The 17,831-nt window shown below is 46.0% G+C and overlaps 1 protein-coding gene across 1 annotated transcript in view; it reads right to left on the bottom strand.

Moving 5' to 3' along the window:
- RBM20 (RNA binding motif protein 20) overlaps window positions 1-17,831 on the bottom strand; it is a 197,810-nt gene that overhangs the window by 46,413 nt on the left and 133,566 nt on the right. Inside the window, exons 5-8 of the mRNA XM_049855099.1 lie at window positions 9,734-10,820; window positions 7,722-7,783; window positions 6,048-6,139; window positions 5,626-5,702 (exon numbers count right to left, since the gene is read on the bottom strand). Coding sequence (XP_049711056.1) covers window positions 5,626-5,702; window positions 6,048-6,139; window positions 7,722-7,783; window positions 9,734-10,820 — 1,318 coding nt within the window. The remainder of the gene's footprint in view (window positions 1-5,625; window positions 5,703-6,047; window positions 6,140-7,721; window positions 7,784-9,733; window positions 10,821-17,831) is intronic.

The raw sequence follows: 17,831 nt of genomic DNA, 5'->3' as shown, positions 1-17,831 counted from the left end.
AACCACCACTACCATGCTCACTGAAGTCAGAGGCCCCGAGTGCTTTGAGCCATGGACCTGGAAGGCCAGGGCAGACAGGTGTTCTAGAAACAGCACACATTTTATTCCTGGGGCAACCTGTGACTTAAACCTAGGGGCTACCACAAACGTTTCTGTTTCTCCATGACTCAGTTTCCTTATTTGAACAAGTTTCCTGATGTGCAGGGTCCTGGTGAGAAAAAATCATAAAAACAATGTGTACTGGCCCAGGTCAGGGAGGCCCATTTGTGTCACCGGCACTGAGTAAACTCTGAGATTCTGTGAAAGCTACATGGTGGTTTTACAGGGCAGCAGGCAAAGTGCATCTTGGGCAGGCGCGAGCAAACTATTTACAGCCCAAAAGGCCCCGATGGCCCCTTCCAGAAATCTGATTACTCTGTTTATAACTACTCGGGCAGCCAAGGATAAAGTATCGTGGCACAGTCAGATGGCAGAAGATTAAATCAAAGTGAACACCCTTCTCCTAGGGCCCCGGGGTGGAGTGGGAGGGGCTGAGACAAACACAAATCACCCTACCAGCAGCAAACAGAACACACAACTAGGTCGGTTCAATGTGCCATCTCTGTCTAAAATAAATATGAACACAAAAGGCTCGGACTCTTGAGTTGGGTCAAGCTTAATTTCCACGAAGCCTCTTGGTCTGAGAGCTTGGTGGTGAGAGTATATGGCTTTTGTGGTCATTTTGGATTTTTTAACAGTTCATTCCTAAGCCCCATGTTGCTTTGTCCTGCTGCTTAAAGAAGATTTAGACCAGCAATTTCTCTTCACTCCACAAACAATAGTGATCTTACACTGAGGGAGTCCTGGCGTTCCTGGTTTCATTCAACACAATGCGTTTCTGAAAAGATGTACGTAATTGGATTCAGATAGAAAAAGCTCTGACATGAAAACACTTCTGGAAGAAAACACATCAAAGCGTTCAGGGGTTTTCTATGGGGTCTCAAAGGGGTGAATGGAGGAATTTCATTCTCATTAAGCATTTCTGTTCTATGTGAATTTTCACAATAATCGTACATTTTGGAAGCAGAAAACAACAAAAGAAATGTATATGTGAAGCAGTGTGACTCAGAGTTTGGCAAAGTCTCCTCTGCTAACAGAGCAATCAACCCTTGATGTGTGTCTGCTTATCTACATACCCAGACTTAGGTTAGTAATCAAAGACAAACAGAAAAAAAAAATCAATAATTCCTCTGTTACTTAAAGGAGCCTTGCAAAGTATCTCTCAGTAGCAGATTAATCAGCTTTTCACTTCTTAGCTTGACTTCAAATGTCAACATTTTTGTATTTCGGGTTTACTAAGGTGAGACACGCCTGCAGTCAATTTCATTTGCCAGAAACGGCAAAGAGGAGGACCAGCATCTGGGAGAAGGATGTGACCATCCGGCCACTGGAAATGCAGGGCCTGGCTGGTGGCCTTTGTCCTTGTTCCCCAGACATCCTAGGGAAGGCTCATGTGACCACTAGAGCTGTTAACAGTAAAACCAGCCAGATCTGTAGAAAATACCTTTATACATCTGATTTCACCTGGGAGATGCTGTAATGAGGGCAGAAGAATTTGGAGGCTGGATCTGGCTGGCCTCTTCACCTTGCTCCATGATTACCAAGGCCTGAGAAGTCCCCGGCACCTCCAAAACAGCCTTAAAACCAGCAGCTGTAGAGCCAGTTCTGATTTATGGTGACCCTGGGTGGTACAAACGGTTAACACACTCGGCTGCTAATCAAAAGGCTGGAGGTTTGAATTCACCCAGAGGCACCTCAGAAGAAAGGACTGAGAATCTACTTCGGAAAGAGCACAACCACTGAAAACAGTTGTACTCTGACCTATGTGGGGTTGCCAAGGCAGCCTTAGGTCCTCCTTAGCAGCTTGAGGGGAGAGAGAGGGAGGTTACTAAAGAGAAGGATCCCAAAAACGAAGAGACTTCAGAAATACCCAGAGAGGGGCAGATGGCTTAATGGTTACAAGTGAGGACTTTAGAGTCAGGCCAACAAAACCAAACCAAGTCTGTTGCCATCAAGTCAATTTCAACTCATAACAACCCTATAGGACAGAATAGAACTGCCCCCATAGGGTTTTCAAGGCTATAATTTTTATAGAAGCAGACTGCATCATCTTTCTCTCCACAGAGCAGCTGGTGGGTTTGAACTGCTAACCTTTTGGTTAGCAATCAAGCCCTTTAACCACTGTACTACCGGGGCTCCTTCGAGCCAGGCCACCTGGGTTCAAATCCCAATGGCTCCATTTACCAGGCCTGTGTCCTCAGAGGTGGAACCCTGGTGGTGCAACTGTTAAGAGTTGTGGCCAATAACCAAAAGATCAGCAATGTGAATTCACCGTCTGCACCTTGGAAACTCTAGGGGCAGTTCTACTCTGTCCTATAGGGTCGCCATGAGTTGGTCTTGACTCGACAGCAATGGCTTTGGTTTTTTGCTTTGGTGTCCTTAGGCAAGGTACTTAGCCTCTCTATGCTTCAGTTTCCTGAACTATAAAATAAGGATAATAATAGTACCCACTTCGCAGGGTTTGTTTGCAGATTAAATGACTTAATACAAGCAAAAAGGCTAAGAACAGTGGCACATCTTAGGCACTATACAAATCTTAACTATTATCATCCTACAATGTTTTCTCTTTATCCCAAGGTTTCGAGGTCCCTCAGGGACTTGCTCAGGTACACACAACTAGTAAGGGATCAAGACTGCCTTCAGTTCTGCTGTGTTTCACTTTCCAATGCTGCATCTCATTGAGTGGAGAAGCTATACTTTGATCAGAGATAGCAGATAAGCAGACTTCTTAAGAATCAACATCTTCGGATAGTAGAGGAGATGGTTCATACATTAAACAGGGACAGTAAGTCCCTAGAACCCAAATCCACACCCAGACTAAGCGTTCGCAGGCACGACCCATGCTTTGCCTGTGGTCTCGGGCCCTCCACTTCCTGCTGGTGGCCCGTGTTTCTTGGGTTGCTTCTTCTCAGGCTCAAGCCAGATAAACTCATCCTCTCTAGGTGTTTTCAGGAAGTTGTACTCAGAGCTTCTCAGTATTAATGGGAATCATAAGATTGCTTCTGCCTGCCCAGTAAGTACTATTTCAAAGTGCTTTCATGAGAGCATCTCAGCATCTCTAAGGGGTAGCAGATATAACCACAGGTATTACTGGACAGATTGCAGTGAGAGGTACACTGGTACTGAGACTTGCCCAAAGTCACACAGCTGGCCATGTTGGGTTCCCCCACCACTCTGCATGGCTAAAACAGGCTAAAAGAGGGTTCCTTACTCAGTAACAACTGTTGTTACTTCTTCTGTTCTAGACAGTTCACAAATCATTGTCACATACATGTCTCATTTAATCCTCACAAGGACAGGGCAACTCTGGTCTGTCCTATGCCTCATCTCCATTCTCTAGCACTGACCATTGAACCAGAGGGCCTTGTGGGAATGGTCACATATGACAGCCAAGATTTGAGGCATAATCAAACTGATAAATTATACAAACCAGGTGAGAACCCAGTCATTTGCCTTCAAAACTCATTATTAGAGATGTTCTTGTTCGCGTCTAAGGAAATGGAGCCTCAGAGAAATGACTTGCCTGAGGCCACACAGCTGGTGGGCTCTAGAATGAGGACTTTTGAATTTAGGTCCCTTGACTTCACATTCACAGAAAAGGGTCTCTTATACAATGGTTAACTGCAAAGGGTGGGGACAAGGTATAGAACAGACCACAGAGTTGTCCTGCCTTTGTCTCTCCTCACCCCTTGCAGCACCCTTTATAAAGGGATTCAGTTGCCTGGGCTCTAGGATGGAATCAACACACAAAGCCCTGGCCCCAATCTGCCTGCCACCCAAGCTGGTTCCCTCATCTCAGTCACAGTCCCTGTCTTAGCTATCTAGTTCTGCCATAACAGAAATATCACAAGTGGATGGCTTTAGCAAAGGGAAATTTATTCTCTCACAGTCTAGGGGGCTAGAAGTCCAAATTCGTGGTGCCAGCTCCAGGGGAAGGCTTTTTCTCTCTGTGGGCTCTGGGGGAAAGTCCTTGTCATCAATCTTCCCCAGTTGAGGGGCTTCTCAGCACAGGGACCTGGGTCTAAAGGATGTACTATTCTCCTGGCTCTTGTTTTTTGATGGTATGAGGTCCCCTGTCTCTCTGCTCACTTCCTTTATATCTCAAAAGAGACTGATTTAAGACAAAATCTAATCTTCTAGATTGAGTCCTGGCTCATTAACATAACTGCCCCTAATCCTGCTTCATTAGCATCATAAAGGTAGGATTTACAGCACATAGGAAAATCATATAAGATGACAAAATGATGGACAATCACAATACTGGGAATCATGGCCTAGGCAAGTTGACACACATTTTTGGGAGACACAATTCAGTCCACAATAGTCCCCTGAGTGCCAGGGGTGGGGCCTCAGCAGGACTGTGGGCACAGAGGTGCCACTATGGCCCACAGAGTGTGGAAGAAGGCCCTGGGGTCGGGCTGGTGCTGGAGGTGCCAGTGCCCCCAAAAGGGCACAAGGCCAGGTCATCAGCAGTCTGAGCTCAAAGACAAAACCACCAGGGCTTGCTGAACCCAGCCATTCCACTTTCTGACCCAAGGCTGCCAATGACGTGGATGTGGCTCTACACAGGGAGGGCAAAGTGAGGGAAATGACAAATTCTCTTCCACAGAAAAGTGGGCCTCCCAAGTGGTGCTCTTTCTTACAGCACTGCTCCCGTGAAACATCACAAACAGACACAAATAGAACTCTCGGTCCAAGAGGCCTCACGTCTCATCAGGAATTTCCTCACCTCCCACTTAGTCACCCACCAGGCTCTAACACCTGTACTTCATGTCCTGCTCTTTTGAGGCCTGCTCTCATGCACTTGTCCTAGTGGCTTGAGAAGAAGAGGCTGCAGCTGTTCACAGCATGAATTTTAAAAGTACAGAAACAAACATGCGCCCTCCAGCAGGATTCAGCCAAACGCACTTTGTTTTATAGCCGGCTCTGCCCCTCCCACTCCCGTCCATGTGCTTGTGGAGAGGTGTCGATGGTTGAATTGGAAGAGAAAAAGGGAGGGATGATGCTTGTAGAGCTCCGGGGGACTAAAGCACGTTACAGGGAACAAAGGAAACAAAACAAAACAGTGTATTATAGGCAGCAACCATTTCCCCAAGGGACCAACAAATACTACCTGGTCCTTGCTTTTAAACACGTTTTCTTTCTGATTCGCCTTTCAGAGTTATCCTCTCCTGGGAAATTGTCCACTTCAATAAAACACCAGAAAGTCTTTTCTGAAAAAGCCACAAGAGCTCAAGCTTTTTTTTTTTTTTCCTCTTCTAAACCAGGGCTCAATGCTAGAAAGTCTGAGTTTTTTCCATTTTAAGAATTTATGTCAACTTTGTTATCTGTGTGTTTCAATACTAGCTGAACTGAATTAAGTAACCTCTGCCCAGGGACATGTTTTCCTGAGCTGTACAAAACCACACCTGCCCCATCTTCACCCCAGCCTCCTCTACAAGTAATGACACAACAGCCAGGCTTGACAGGTGACACAAATGTGTTGATGATGACAATGACAAAGGAGGAGAGGCTTCTGTTACTCACATTCGTCCCTGGGGAAGCTGAAGGAAATGATCTTGCTGGAATGGCCGAATACGATGTTCCAAGATTTGAGGCATAGTCTAAATGACAAATTACACAAGCCAGGTGAAAACCTAGACTCTACTTCACCTTCAAAGGTATTATTAGGACATAAGTGGGAGAGAAAAATGAAAGTTTCTTTTTAATTAGTGATCAGTGTGATCACACCTCTGGGCATGTTAATAGCCAGTAAAGTTTTGCATCTAAAATATCTCAGATAATGTCTTTGGGCTTCGACAGCAGGCTCAGTGCATTTTAGTGTCTTGGGATGTTTGCTTTATACACATATAAGAAGGGAAGAAGCTCTGGTTATCAGGACTTTTGATAACAAGCCTTGGGGAAGCTGCTTTCTGCTCCAAGCTGCCTACCTGCAGGCCCTCACTCACCTTCGTTCCCAGCGGAGCTGTAAACAGCTGTGCTGTTGGGAGAGGCGCATAGCGTCCCCTCTGCCGAGCTGAGTACACACCGGACACCAGCGCTGGAGGGGGGTGAAAAGAGGGAACCAGTTCCACAGTAAATTAAACACAGAATTACCTATGACCCGCACCTAGGCATCTCCCTGAAAGAACTGAAAACAGGTGTCCAAACAAAAACTTGTACACAAATGTTCATAGCAGTGCTATTCATAATAATTAAAAGGTGGAAACAACCCAAACATCCACCAGTGAATGAATGGATAAACAAAATGTAGGATATATATGTGTGTATATATGTATATATATAAAATGGAATATTACTCAATTATATAAAGGAATAAAAACCTAACCCATTGCCATCGAGTCAATTAGGACTCATAGCAACCCTATTGGACAGAGTAGAACTGCTCCACAGGGTTTCCAAGGGGCAGCTGGTGGATTTGAACTGCCAACTTTTTGGTTAACAGCCAAGCTCTTAACCACTGTGCCATCAGGGCTCCTGAGCAAAGAAGGACCTGTGTGTCGTAATGGAGTCGACGGCAAAGGGTACATAAAGGAATAGGCGCCCTGGTGGTACAATGGTTAAGTGGTCAGCTGCTAACTGAAAAGCTGGTGGTTCAGACTCACCAACGGCTTGGTGGGAGAAAAGACATATGGTGATCTGCTCCCGTAAAGATTACAGCCTAAGAAGCCCTATGGGGCAGTTCTGCTCTGTTCTATAGGGTCACTATGAGACAGAATCACCTCGATGACACACAGCTACAACAGATAAAAGAATGAAGTGCCGATACATGCCACAACATGAATGCACCTTGAAAACATTATGCTAATGAAAACATCAGTCATAAAAGCCACATGTGCTGTGATTCCATTTATATGAAATGTCTAGAATAGGCAAATCTACAGATGCATAAAGTAGATTAGTGGTTGTCAAGGGCTAGAGGGGATGGTGATGGGGGAAGTGTAGGAGGGTGATGGTTAAAGAAAGCCAGGCTTCTTTTGGATTCTAGATTCTGAATACATTTCAAAGGAAAAGAACTGCCCCATAACATTCCCAAAGCTGTAATCTTTATGGAAGCAGGCCGCCTCATTTTTCTCCGCTGAGCACCTGGTGGGTTTGAGCCTCAACCTTTTGGTTAGCAGCCGAGTGCTTAACCACTGTGCCACCAATGCTCCCGTGCAAAGAAGTACCCATTTAAAATGCAAGAACTAGCACCCTCCCCTCATTCCCATGCACATACAGACACACTTCCACCTCCTGCCCTGACCTTGTTTTCTCCTAACCAGAGATGCCATGTAATTTACTGGTTTATTTTGTTTATCTTCTGTCTCCCCGCATGAAGCATCACACTCTTTGAGGTCAGGAACTTTGCCTATATTGTTCTCTGCTGTAGCCCTAGTAGGTGCTCAATGAATATTCGTTGAGAGTATACCTGAACCTGGTCTCCAGAACAAAAAAGGAAAAACCAAACGTGTTGCCATCGAGTTGATTCCAACTCACAGAGACCCTATAGGACAGAGTAGAACTGCCCCATAGAGTTTCCAAGGAGCGCCTGGTAGATTCGAACTACCAACCTTTTGGTTAGGAGCCGAGCTCTTAACCACTACACCACCGGGGTTTCTGGTCTCTGGGACAGCACTTACTTTTCAGAGAAGACCAGGCATTTCTGAGCGTGCAGTTTCCCTTTCACATGTAGCTCCCAGTCCTAGGACAGAAGAAAAAGAACAAAAAGAGAACTGAGTCCACGACGGAGGGGCACTGCAGGGAAGGTGAGGGGTGAGTTTTGCAGGAGTCACTGGCCAGGCAGGGAGCATGGAGGGCCCGGCATCTCCCTTCCCAACATACCTCACTCCCCTCCTCCCTCCCACTCAGGCTCCTAGCCCTGCTCCATCCAGCCTCGCACATTCCATGCCCATCTCAGGCAGGTGCCCAGACTCACAAGTTGATCCCCTCCTCTTCTCCCAGTGGCCCTTGATCTCATCTGCATGACCCCATCCCCCACTTCCTCTCCTTTCCCCGAGAGAGACCCCACCCATGTCTCCATCCAGTCAGGAGAATCTGGCAGGTGGGCTTACAATGAGTGTGAAGCCTTAGAAAAGGCTTATGAGAGACAAAGCCCTCAAGCACTTCCTCATGTCCACCAGTCCCCTTCTGAGACTGGAGTGATAGGGTGTGTCCCACTCAAGTGACAGTTATACACTTGGATGATGTGACCCAAGCAGAGGTTAATGTCACACTGTGGTGTGACTTCCACTACTAAAAAAAAAAAAAAAAAATTTTTTTTTTTTTTTTTAAGCAGGGGCTTATTCTGCTCTCCAAACCCGATGAGGGACAGCAGTCCAGTGCTTTAGAGGGATAGCTCTGGGAGGGGGCCAACCCGTGTTTGAATCGCCACCCTGCCACTTTCTAGTTAGGGAGCTCTGGGCAAGTCATCTACCTCTCTGGGCCTTGGTTTCCTCATCTGTAAAATGGGAATAATAATGGTATCTATATTTTATACCTTGTAGAGTTATTGCTAGCACACAGAAAGAGTTCAATATACTTTAGCTATTGGGGCCCTGGTGGCACAGTGGTTAAGTGCTTGGCTGCTAAACAAAAGGTCGGCAGTTTGGATTCACCAGCTGCTCCTTGGAAACTCTATGGGGCAGTTCTACTCTGTCCTATAGGGTCACTATAAGCCGGAATCGACTCGACAACAACAGCTTTGGGGTTTTTTGTTGATTATAATTATTATTACTTTGGAATATTTCTCTGCATCATCATTACATTCACTGGGAAAAAATTTACTGTAAGGGACCTTGGTTTGCAGGGGCCCGAAGCATTTTACAAGTGCTGGGAAGGTCTCAAGAGGCTCTATGTCCATTTTGCAGATGGGGAAGCTGAGGCCCCATATAATAACTTGTCTGGGTCCAACCTGAGAATTACTCTCTTGCCTCTGACCTGAAATTCTGCAAGCCTTTCCTTTTTCCCTTTGAGGCTCAGTACACTACAGAATGGTAGCCTCTAGGCATACCACCGAGGAAAAGCCCTCAACCAGGAGGCAGGAGGCCTGAGTTGTTGAGCTGTTCTCTGCCGTCGAGGCCCGCTCAGCTTCAGCTTTCTCCTCTACAAAATGTGGGTGCTCATCTCTTACTTGCCTTAAAGCAAGGGACTGGGCCTGAGCAGTTTCTGAAATTCCTTTTGATTCTAATAACCAGTTGCTGTTGAATCAACTGGGACTCATGGTGAACCCATGTGTGTCAGAATAGAACTAACTACTCCATAGAGTTTTCAGAAGCTGATTTTTCAGAAGTAGATCACCAGGTCTTTCTTCCAAGGCACCTCTGGGTGGACTGGATCCACCTTCTGGTTAGCAGCCAAGTATGTTAACTATTTGTACCAACCAAGAACTCCTTAGTTCTAATACCTATGTTTTGATCAAGGGTTAAAAAAAAAAACCAGTGCTGTCGAGTCAATTCTGACTCCTAGCAACCCTATAGGATGGGGTAGAACTGCCCCATAGAGTTTCCAAGGATCAGGGGTACAGATGGCAAAATGCTGCTACCCAATCCCCAAATGTAACAGTTCCTCTCCCATGAGCAGAGAGAAACGGGGTCGTGGTGACAAGCCTGCCAAGGCTCTCACTGTGATTCCCAGCCTGTCCTGGACAACTCACCTTCAAATCAAACACCTTCTTGTCACAGATGCTACAGGTGTGTGGCAGGTGGAGGGGGGGCACACCGTGAAAGTCATTCAGCTCATGAGCCTGCAGGGGCCGTGCAGACAGTACCGCCTGCTCCTCCTTGGCCCGCCGCCGGGCGCCACCGAAACCCTGCTTGTTGTTGGTAAGCCGGCCCCCGAAGGAAGGAGGGGTCCTGTCTGGGGTGGGCTCCTCCGGGTCATACAGCTCATAGGGTTGGCTGAGGGCTGGAGGCCACAGGTTGGGGCTTGTTGTAAGATCAGGCTTGCTTTGGCCAGAGAATCCGTGGGGGCTCTCCCACTGGCTGTTTGTTCCCTGCAGCAGTGGGCCCACCTCACCTTTCATGCCCCCGGCCTGTTCAACCAGAAAACCACCTGCCATATGCAATCCTTGGGCGTTGGGTCCGTAGAAGTCTTTAGGAAAGGCGGTTTGGCCATCTTGTCCTGGGTGACTATAATGTCCTTCGTAGTTCACACTGCCCGAGGTAGAGGCTGAGGCTGGCAGGAAGCTGTGCTGACCGTCTGTTTCTGACCCATGTGCCTGGCCAGAGTTGGCTTTGCCATACTCGTAGAATCCTGCAGTAGCAGGAGTGGGCCCAGACTTGCCAATACCCAAGAGGACAGCTGGCTGGGCAGGGGTCTGTGGCATGACACCACTGAAAGGATGCATCACCACGGTACTGGGGGGCTGGCTGGGAAGGCTCATGGAGGGTCCCGGGCCTCGTGTCTGGCCAGGGGGTGAGAAGGCAATTGCGTTAGAGGGAAACCGGGCACTGGGCATGGTGGCAGCATGTTGGGGCACCCCAGTATGGCCATGCGGGGTGCTGATGACAGAAGGATGCCTCAGCTGGTTGAACAGGGGCTGGGACATGGCCACTTTTGAGAGGACTTGGTTCAGGACCGTGGCAGCCGCAGTGTTGTTGGTGACAGCTGTCTGTGCCAACTTCAACCGGTGGAGGGTGAGCTGGGCTTGCAGCTGAGCCAGTTGGAGACTGGCAGGCGATGGAAGCAGAGGGTTTGTGTTACTGACCGAGAACGGGTTCTTGTCCAGGAGCTTGGCGGCACTGTGGGGAGACAAAGGTCCAGATGCACAACTGATTCTCATCAAGGGGGACAAGGGGCTGTTTCTTTGCTTATATGTGGCCCCATTCACATAAATAAGATCCTTTCACACAGGCCCTACATACAAGTGCATCTGCAAAAGCCTATGCGCGTGCGTGCGCGTGCACACACACACACACAGCAGTTTAAAAAAATTATAATATGACACAGTGTTCAATCTCACCGGTAATCAAAGAATTACAAACTAAAACCATTACAAACAAAAATTTGCCTAGCAAAATAGCAAATATTAACAAAAAAAAATTATAATAGCAGCACTCTGCTGGTGAGACAAAGTGGAAAGGGTCTGATGTCGATGACAGTCTGAATTCACCCAGCTTGGCAGTACGTACTCACTGTATTCACAGTATTTGGCTCAATTATTTACTTCTATAACTCTATCCCAAGAAAATGAGCTAAAATGCAGACAAAGCTTAATACCCAAAGATGTTTAACACTACATTATTTTGGAGCCCAAAGTTGAAAATCACAAATACCTAACAACAGTGGCTTTAACTGGAGTAAATTATGCTATATCTACATAATGAGGTGTTAAGGAACCGTTTACCACTGCTATTTACTTTTTTTTTCCTTAGAATTATTTTATCAAACCATAACTGTGGTATTTACATTTTTAATTTATTGCACAATATTTACGATTTTCAAAAAATATAAAGGGTCACAAGATGAATCCTTGTGTACCTGGTACGAAACTTCAGAGACATAATATCCCACTGTCCTAAGTTCCTCTTGGTACCTGGTTCCCCCATTATTGCCAATGGTACACTGGCTTGAATTTGGTAAAGTCAATGTTTACAATAATAATTGTTCATGACATGAGCAAATCCATACGCTCTAATGTTAAGTGAAAAAAAAAAACTGGCTTCAAAATCACATACAGAGTGACTTGTATGCATATGTGTGCCAAACACACTTTCATCCTTGTCCTCGTTTCACATTCAAAAGCAACAAGAATTATACTCCCTTCTATCCAGCTCTCAAACCCAACTAGTATAAGGAGTCACACAACAATATGACAAGTGAAGAATCTAAGTTTGAGATTAGGCAGCGGTGGGCTCTCACAGAATCTTCTTACAATGGTGTCTTGTCTGATATTGCCTTTCATGTGACCTCTGTTGTTTGGTTATGGTGTTTTCTGGACCAACAGTCAGAACATACAGTCTGGAAAGGGGACAGCTTTCGCAGAAAATCTGGGATGGTGACCACAGTCAGGGCTTTTTTGGAAGACCATATTTTTTGGGTCTTAAACTCCCTTCTGGGGAGTGGGTATAATCAGGAAATGTGTTTTGGATGCTGATGAACTGGAATTCCTAAGGCATTTCAATGGGAAGAATGGGACTGGGCACTTGAAACTGGTACAGTCAACATGTCTGTCTATGGAAGGGTGGGGAAACTGAAAAGGTGGGCACTTTAGACAAGTTTACCACTGTCCCACACTGTACAGAGAGAGCCCAACAACAATGAAACACAGAGGAAAGAGGCTGGGGTGGAGAGGGGAGGAAGAGAAAGGGAAAGTGTGTGGCATGTCACACCTCTCCCACTTCAGAGAAACTTTGAGGAATAAGAACTTCTGCTTAGGTTGGCCCTTTGCATTGGTCTAAGAGAGCGGAGGCAGTCAGGAGGAGACAGGGAGGTGGTGGGGAGGAAGGTGACTGGGAGACAGTGCTCACGTTTACTGCAATGCTACTGTGTGTCCAAAGGTTAAACTATGCTATCTCATTTGATCTCTCCATCAGTCCTATGGGGGTAGATAATTTCCACCCCAATTTTGCGGGGCAAGAACCTAAACTCAGCCAGATTAGGTGATCTACTTACAAATACTCACTGTTGGTGAATACACACTTGGGACCCAAGCTGTACTTTGAAAAGGAGAGAATGGGCACAAGGCACTCAAAACATGTTGCTTCTCAGCCCTCCTTGAGCCCTTCTTCATGGGTGGCTTCTCGGTTTTGTTTGAAGTGAGTTCCCAGAATGTCAGGCACACCCACATTTAAATACAAGTACAAAACACATTTCAGATCCAGACAGAAATGACATTTGTGTGAAAAATCAAGAATTTGCTCTAAGCTGTTAAAAAGATACCACCTCCACCCACCAGCAGCCCTGCTACGCTCCAAGGGCAGAAAGGGCTGGCTGCATTTTAAGATACTGGGAGTGGGAATTGGGAGATGAGGGTGGTCAAGGTGATCACAGACCCTTTTTGTTCTGGAGAGTTGTGCTGGTTGCAGCCAAGCCTTGGTGGTCCCAGTGTGGCCCAGGCACAAATCATGACAGCAGCAGAGTTGGGGAGGCACTCATTTTCTACACAGGTGAGAATATGAAAAGGGGAGGATGGTCAAGAGTCTGATGACAGATTTCAACTTGTGTGTAGTATTAAGTAGCTGAGCTTTAGAAGAGCAATTAAGCTTAACTCAAAACCCTGCTCAAACAGGGCCAACCCTTCCTACCAGGTTTGTCCATAGCACAGCCTGACCTTACTAACAAGGTGATAATGAGGTGCCAGTTTGGTTTTCATGACCAGAGTAAGACAAGGTTGGTTTATTTCTCCCAGAGAAGTCAGCTGTATTTTCTAAAATTGTGTTCTGGGTTGAAGGGAGCTCTTGCTGGAGATTCTCTTGCCTCTGAAGCAACATGTCAGGAAGAATGATCTTTCCAACTAGGAAAGTGAACCACTCTGGGCATTTGTAAGTTGGCCATGGGAAATCAGTCCTCTTCAGAGTATAGTCCAGGTTACAGGACTTTACCTATTCAGATTCAGTGTGAAAGAAGACTCACCAGATTTTCTTTCTAACTTCTGCTATGTCTAGCAAATTCTTATCGTCCCAACTTTAATCAACCTTGAATACAAGTGATTTCACATGAGTCTTCAGAGCTGGACACCTCTTTTGAACCAAAGACCTTTTACGTAAGAAGAAAAAGACACACCCTCCTGTACTTTAAAAAAAAAAAGTCCTGAAATTCTTAGCCTGCAAGAGTTAGTAGCCTGAAATGTGTGTATGTGGTGATCATATTTCTGAGCCAAAAACTGGGGTGCATGATCTGATACCTTTAGGGGCTAGAACTGATGGTGTCCTCCTTTTTTTTTTTTTTTTTTTTTTACCACTTACCTTGGTTTACCACTGTTACATCACTTAGCACATCCTGCCTGGTGTTAAAAATACTTGCATACGTGCCTTTTTCCTCCACTTAGACATAAACTCCACAAGGGGAGGGAGGATGTCTTGGAGACTTTTTGCCCAGCATCTTGTGAGCACTTAGTAATTGCCATGAATAGAATGGAGAAGGAAGACAATGCACGTGGCTCATGGAACCAGGTAGCTTTGAGAAGTAGACAACTCCTTGGTGAGTACACATTTCTGTGGATAAATGTTCTCAAGCAATTGAAAAAGGAGAATCTAAACACACCCAAAAAGGTGATGATTCTGCTGTTGTGTACAGCTAAACCCACAGGCAGGTCCAGAGTTACCTGCCTAGGGGACTGCCTGTCTTCTTCCATTCCAAAGCAGGTGTCCAAATATACTCTTCTCCCTGTCCAAGTCTGGGTGTTAAAGTTGAATAGATAATCCTTACAGAAGGATGAATAATGGCCCATCCAACAACATCCACATTTTATTCCCCAAACCTGTGACTATGTTACCTTACATGGTAGAGGGGACTTTAGAGATGTGATTAAGTTAAGGATTTTGAGATGGAGAGATTATCCTGAATGATCTGGGTTGGCCCAATGTGATCACAAGAGTCTTTATAAGAGGAAGGCAGAAGAATCAGGGTCAGAGAAAGGAGACGTAAGGAGGGAGGAAGAGGAGAGAGGAAAGAAGATGCTACACTGCTGGCTTTGAAGATGGAGGAAGGGGACACGCACCAAGGAATGTGGGCAGTCTCTAAAAACTGGGACACACAAGGAAATAGATTTTCCCCTAGAATCTTCAGGAGAATCAGCTCTGCTGACACCTAGACTGCTAAAGCCCAGAGAGACTGATTTTGGACTTCTGACTTCCGGAAGTTCAGGTAATAAAGTTGTGCTGTAGTAAGCCAGTAAATTTATATAATTTGTTATATTGGCCACAGGAAACAAATACGATCCCCTAAGACAATTAAGGGTTGCTATGAATCGGAATCAACTCGACGGCACTGGGTTTTCTGGGTAAGACAATTAGATGCAAAAGAAGCTTCCACGCAGAGACAGTGATGGGTATGGATCTTGTTGGTATGAATTCATCCCCCTGGGGCCCTGGGGGGTACAGACCATCTGACCAGGCACCAAAAGACCCTCTGAGAACTCAGCCAGGAGCTAACTCTGCTTGAGTGAGAAAACCCAGAGATCTTTTCCTTTTTAATGTCTGCTGTCTTTACTAGCTGGAGAGTGGCAACCTGGGAAAGCTTAGAATCACAGGCCTTAACTGGGTCAACTCATCCAACCCCCTCATTAACAAGGAGAGAAAGTGACTTGTCCAAAGTCACACAACTGGGTGGTGGCAAAACTTTAATGAGGACCAAGACCATCCATCCCAGCTTTCAGCGCCCTACAAGACAGACATGGCTTCCAAAAACCTTAACTAAGCCCCAAATAATCGATCTCATCACAAAATTATCAGCTCCACCCACATTTATTTGTGGTTTTCCCCTCAGTTTGGAGAGATACTGAGTACTTTTGATATGCAAGGCCCTCAGCTGGGCACTGGAGAGATGCAAAGATGCAGGCCCTTTCTGGAACCCCCACAGGCTCCAGGGGCAAAGGCAGGAAATCCCCTTGTCTGGACAGCAGAGGAGGGGGCAAGGTTCCGTGCACCCTCGCCATCCCCTCCTCTCCTAAACCTCATGCAGCTGCACCCTGTGCAATCAGACTCAAACATCGAATCTGGGGAAGATGGGGAGCGACACAGTGAGTTATGTGACTTGGGTATCAGATCACAGAACTAGAATATCTAGCACATGACCACGCCGAGGGCTGATCCACGCTCACTGGAGAAACAAACATTTAGCACACAGCCATCTGATTCATCCAGGCTTCTAGGAGACTCACTGCCCCCAGGGCTGAGGTTTCACTTTTGAGCCATTAATGGTTGCAAAGAATTCACAGGGCATAATTAGATTAAAAACTCCCCTGCTTGCTTTAAAAGGTTTTTATTTATTTATTTTTTATTTTATTTAATTAGCATTTCACCCAAGGATTTAAAAAATAAAATATAACATACAAGAGAATTGGTTACTTTTATAATGCTAAGAGATTCAGGAGACCCAGATGGAAACCATTTCAATGGTCTAATTGCTTTGTGTTCAAAGGGTGTGTAACATATTGTATCCACAGGGAGAGCCTGACAGCTGTTCTGGTTTGAGAATGCTCAGTATCTGTCCCGCAGCTCTTTCACATTTTATTCTGAGTCCCCAATAGGATGCAATGATGGATTAGTATTTGGGCACAAGGAGTGAGGCAAAGTGTCCTCAGTGCAAGTCAGGATACTGGAAATTTGGCAATTTTTGTTGTGTAATCCAACCTGTTCTGAAACGAAGAGAGCACCCAAGATAAGGCAGGGACTGTGGGGGTGTTTGGGGTCCCTGGGTGGTGCAGTTAACATGCTTGGCTGCTAACCAAAAGGCTAAGGTTGGAGTCCACCAAGAGGTGCCTTGAAAGAAAGGCCTGGTGATCTTCTGAAAAAATCAGCCACTGAACACCCTATGGAGTAGCTCTACTTTCACACACATGGGCTCGCTATGAGTTGGAATCAACTCCATGGCAATTGGTTCAGTTACTTGTGTCAGGCCTCTGCTCTGAAACAGAGACCCCACTAAAGGGGCCAAGTGTGCAGTCCTGAGTCTGTTCACCCAGCCTACATGCATCAAGCATCTATTATGAGCCAGGCAAAGTCGCTGAGTGGTGGGAATCCAGAGATGAAAAAAGAGAACCCTTCCTGAAATGGCACAGGAGACAGATGAGAATCAGATGATGAGAACACAGAGTGATCAGTATTCCAGCAGAAGTAAGCGCCAAGACAGCAAAGCACAGGAGGAAGTGGTTCAAGCCTCAGACATTTCAGAGAAATGTAACAAACGAAAGAAAAGGCCAATGCAAGGGCTGTCTCTGAACTCTGCCTTCTGTGCTGATGAACTCAACTGTAGAGGCCAAGAAGCATCTCGTGAACAGCAGCAGTCAGATGAGCTGTGGTTGGAGGTCTGGGCTTCCGTCTGCCTGGTATTGGGTGTGAGACTGGGGGAAAGTTGCTTCATCTTCCCAGCCTTAGAATTTTCTCATCTGTAAAATGGGTATAATAATACCCAGACCTGGCCAGTCAGAGCCCCACATCCCCCTGGTCACAGTAACTGGCTCAAGGATGGACACTCCCTGAGGCTTTCGTTAGAGTCATCAAGAAAGAGACACTCTTGCCTTGCTGGGGTTGCTAAACTAGTTGAATTTAAGCCACTACTTAAGGAGAGCCTGCTCCTTAAGGAGAAAGGGCTCTGTAAACTGTTAGGTACTATACAGCTGTAAGGGGGTGGTATTATTTGTGAGATTACTGGGAAAAGGGCTTTTCATTCTCAGGAGGAAATAATATTTTGTCATCTACATCCTTGGAGATGACCTTATGGCCACTAAGATTTGGGCAGAATGAGTTAAAATCAGTTCCATCATATTTTTGGAGTCCCAGCCATATCAGTGTGATTATGCTATGCATCACAGACTGGGGGTGGTGGGGTGGCAAGGATCACTGCCCCGCGGTTAAGGGTACAGGGTTCAGAGTTAGTATCAACCTGGGCATGAATTCTAGCTTAACCACTTAGCTGGTGGCTTTGGGCAAATATTTATCTTCTCTAAGTCCAAGTGAGGGATAGCTGTATCTATCTATGCTACAGACTTGTTCTGAGAATTAAATGATAGGGTGTTAGGGTGTACATAAATTTTCCAGCACAGTCCCTGGCACACAGTAAGCATTCACTAAACAAATGTAGCAGCAACC

This window comes from Elephas maximus, chromosome 16 (genome assembly GCF_024166365.1).
Source record: "Elephas maximus indicus isolate mEleMax1 chromosome 16, mEleMax1 primary haplotype, whole genome shotgun sequence".
Classification (NCBI taxonomy): Eukaryota; Metazoa; Chordata; class Mammalia; order Proboscidea; family Elephantidae; genus Elephas; species Elephas maximus.
Note: the sequence above shows the minus strand (reverse complement) of the source record. Positions and strands in the feature narration are given on the sequence as shown.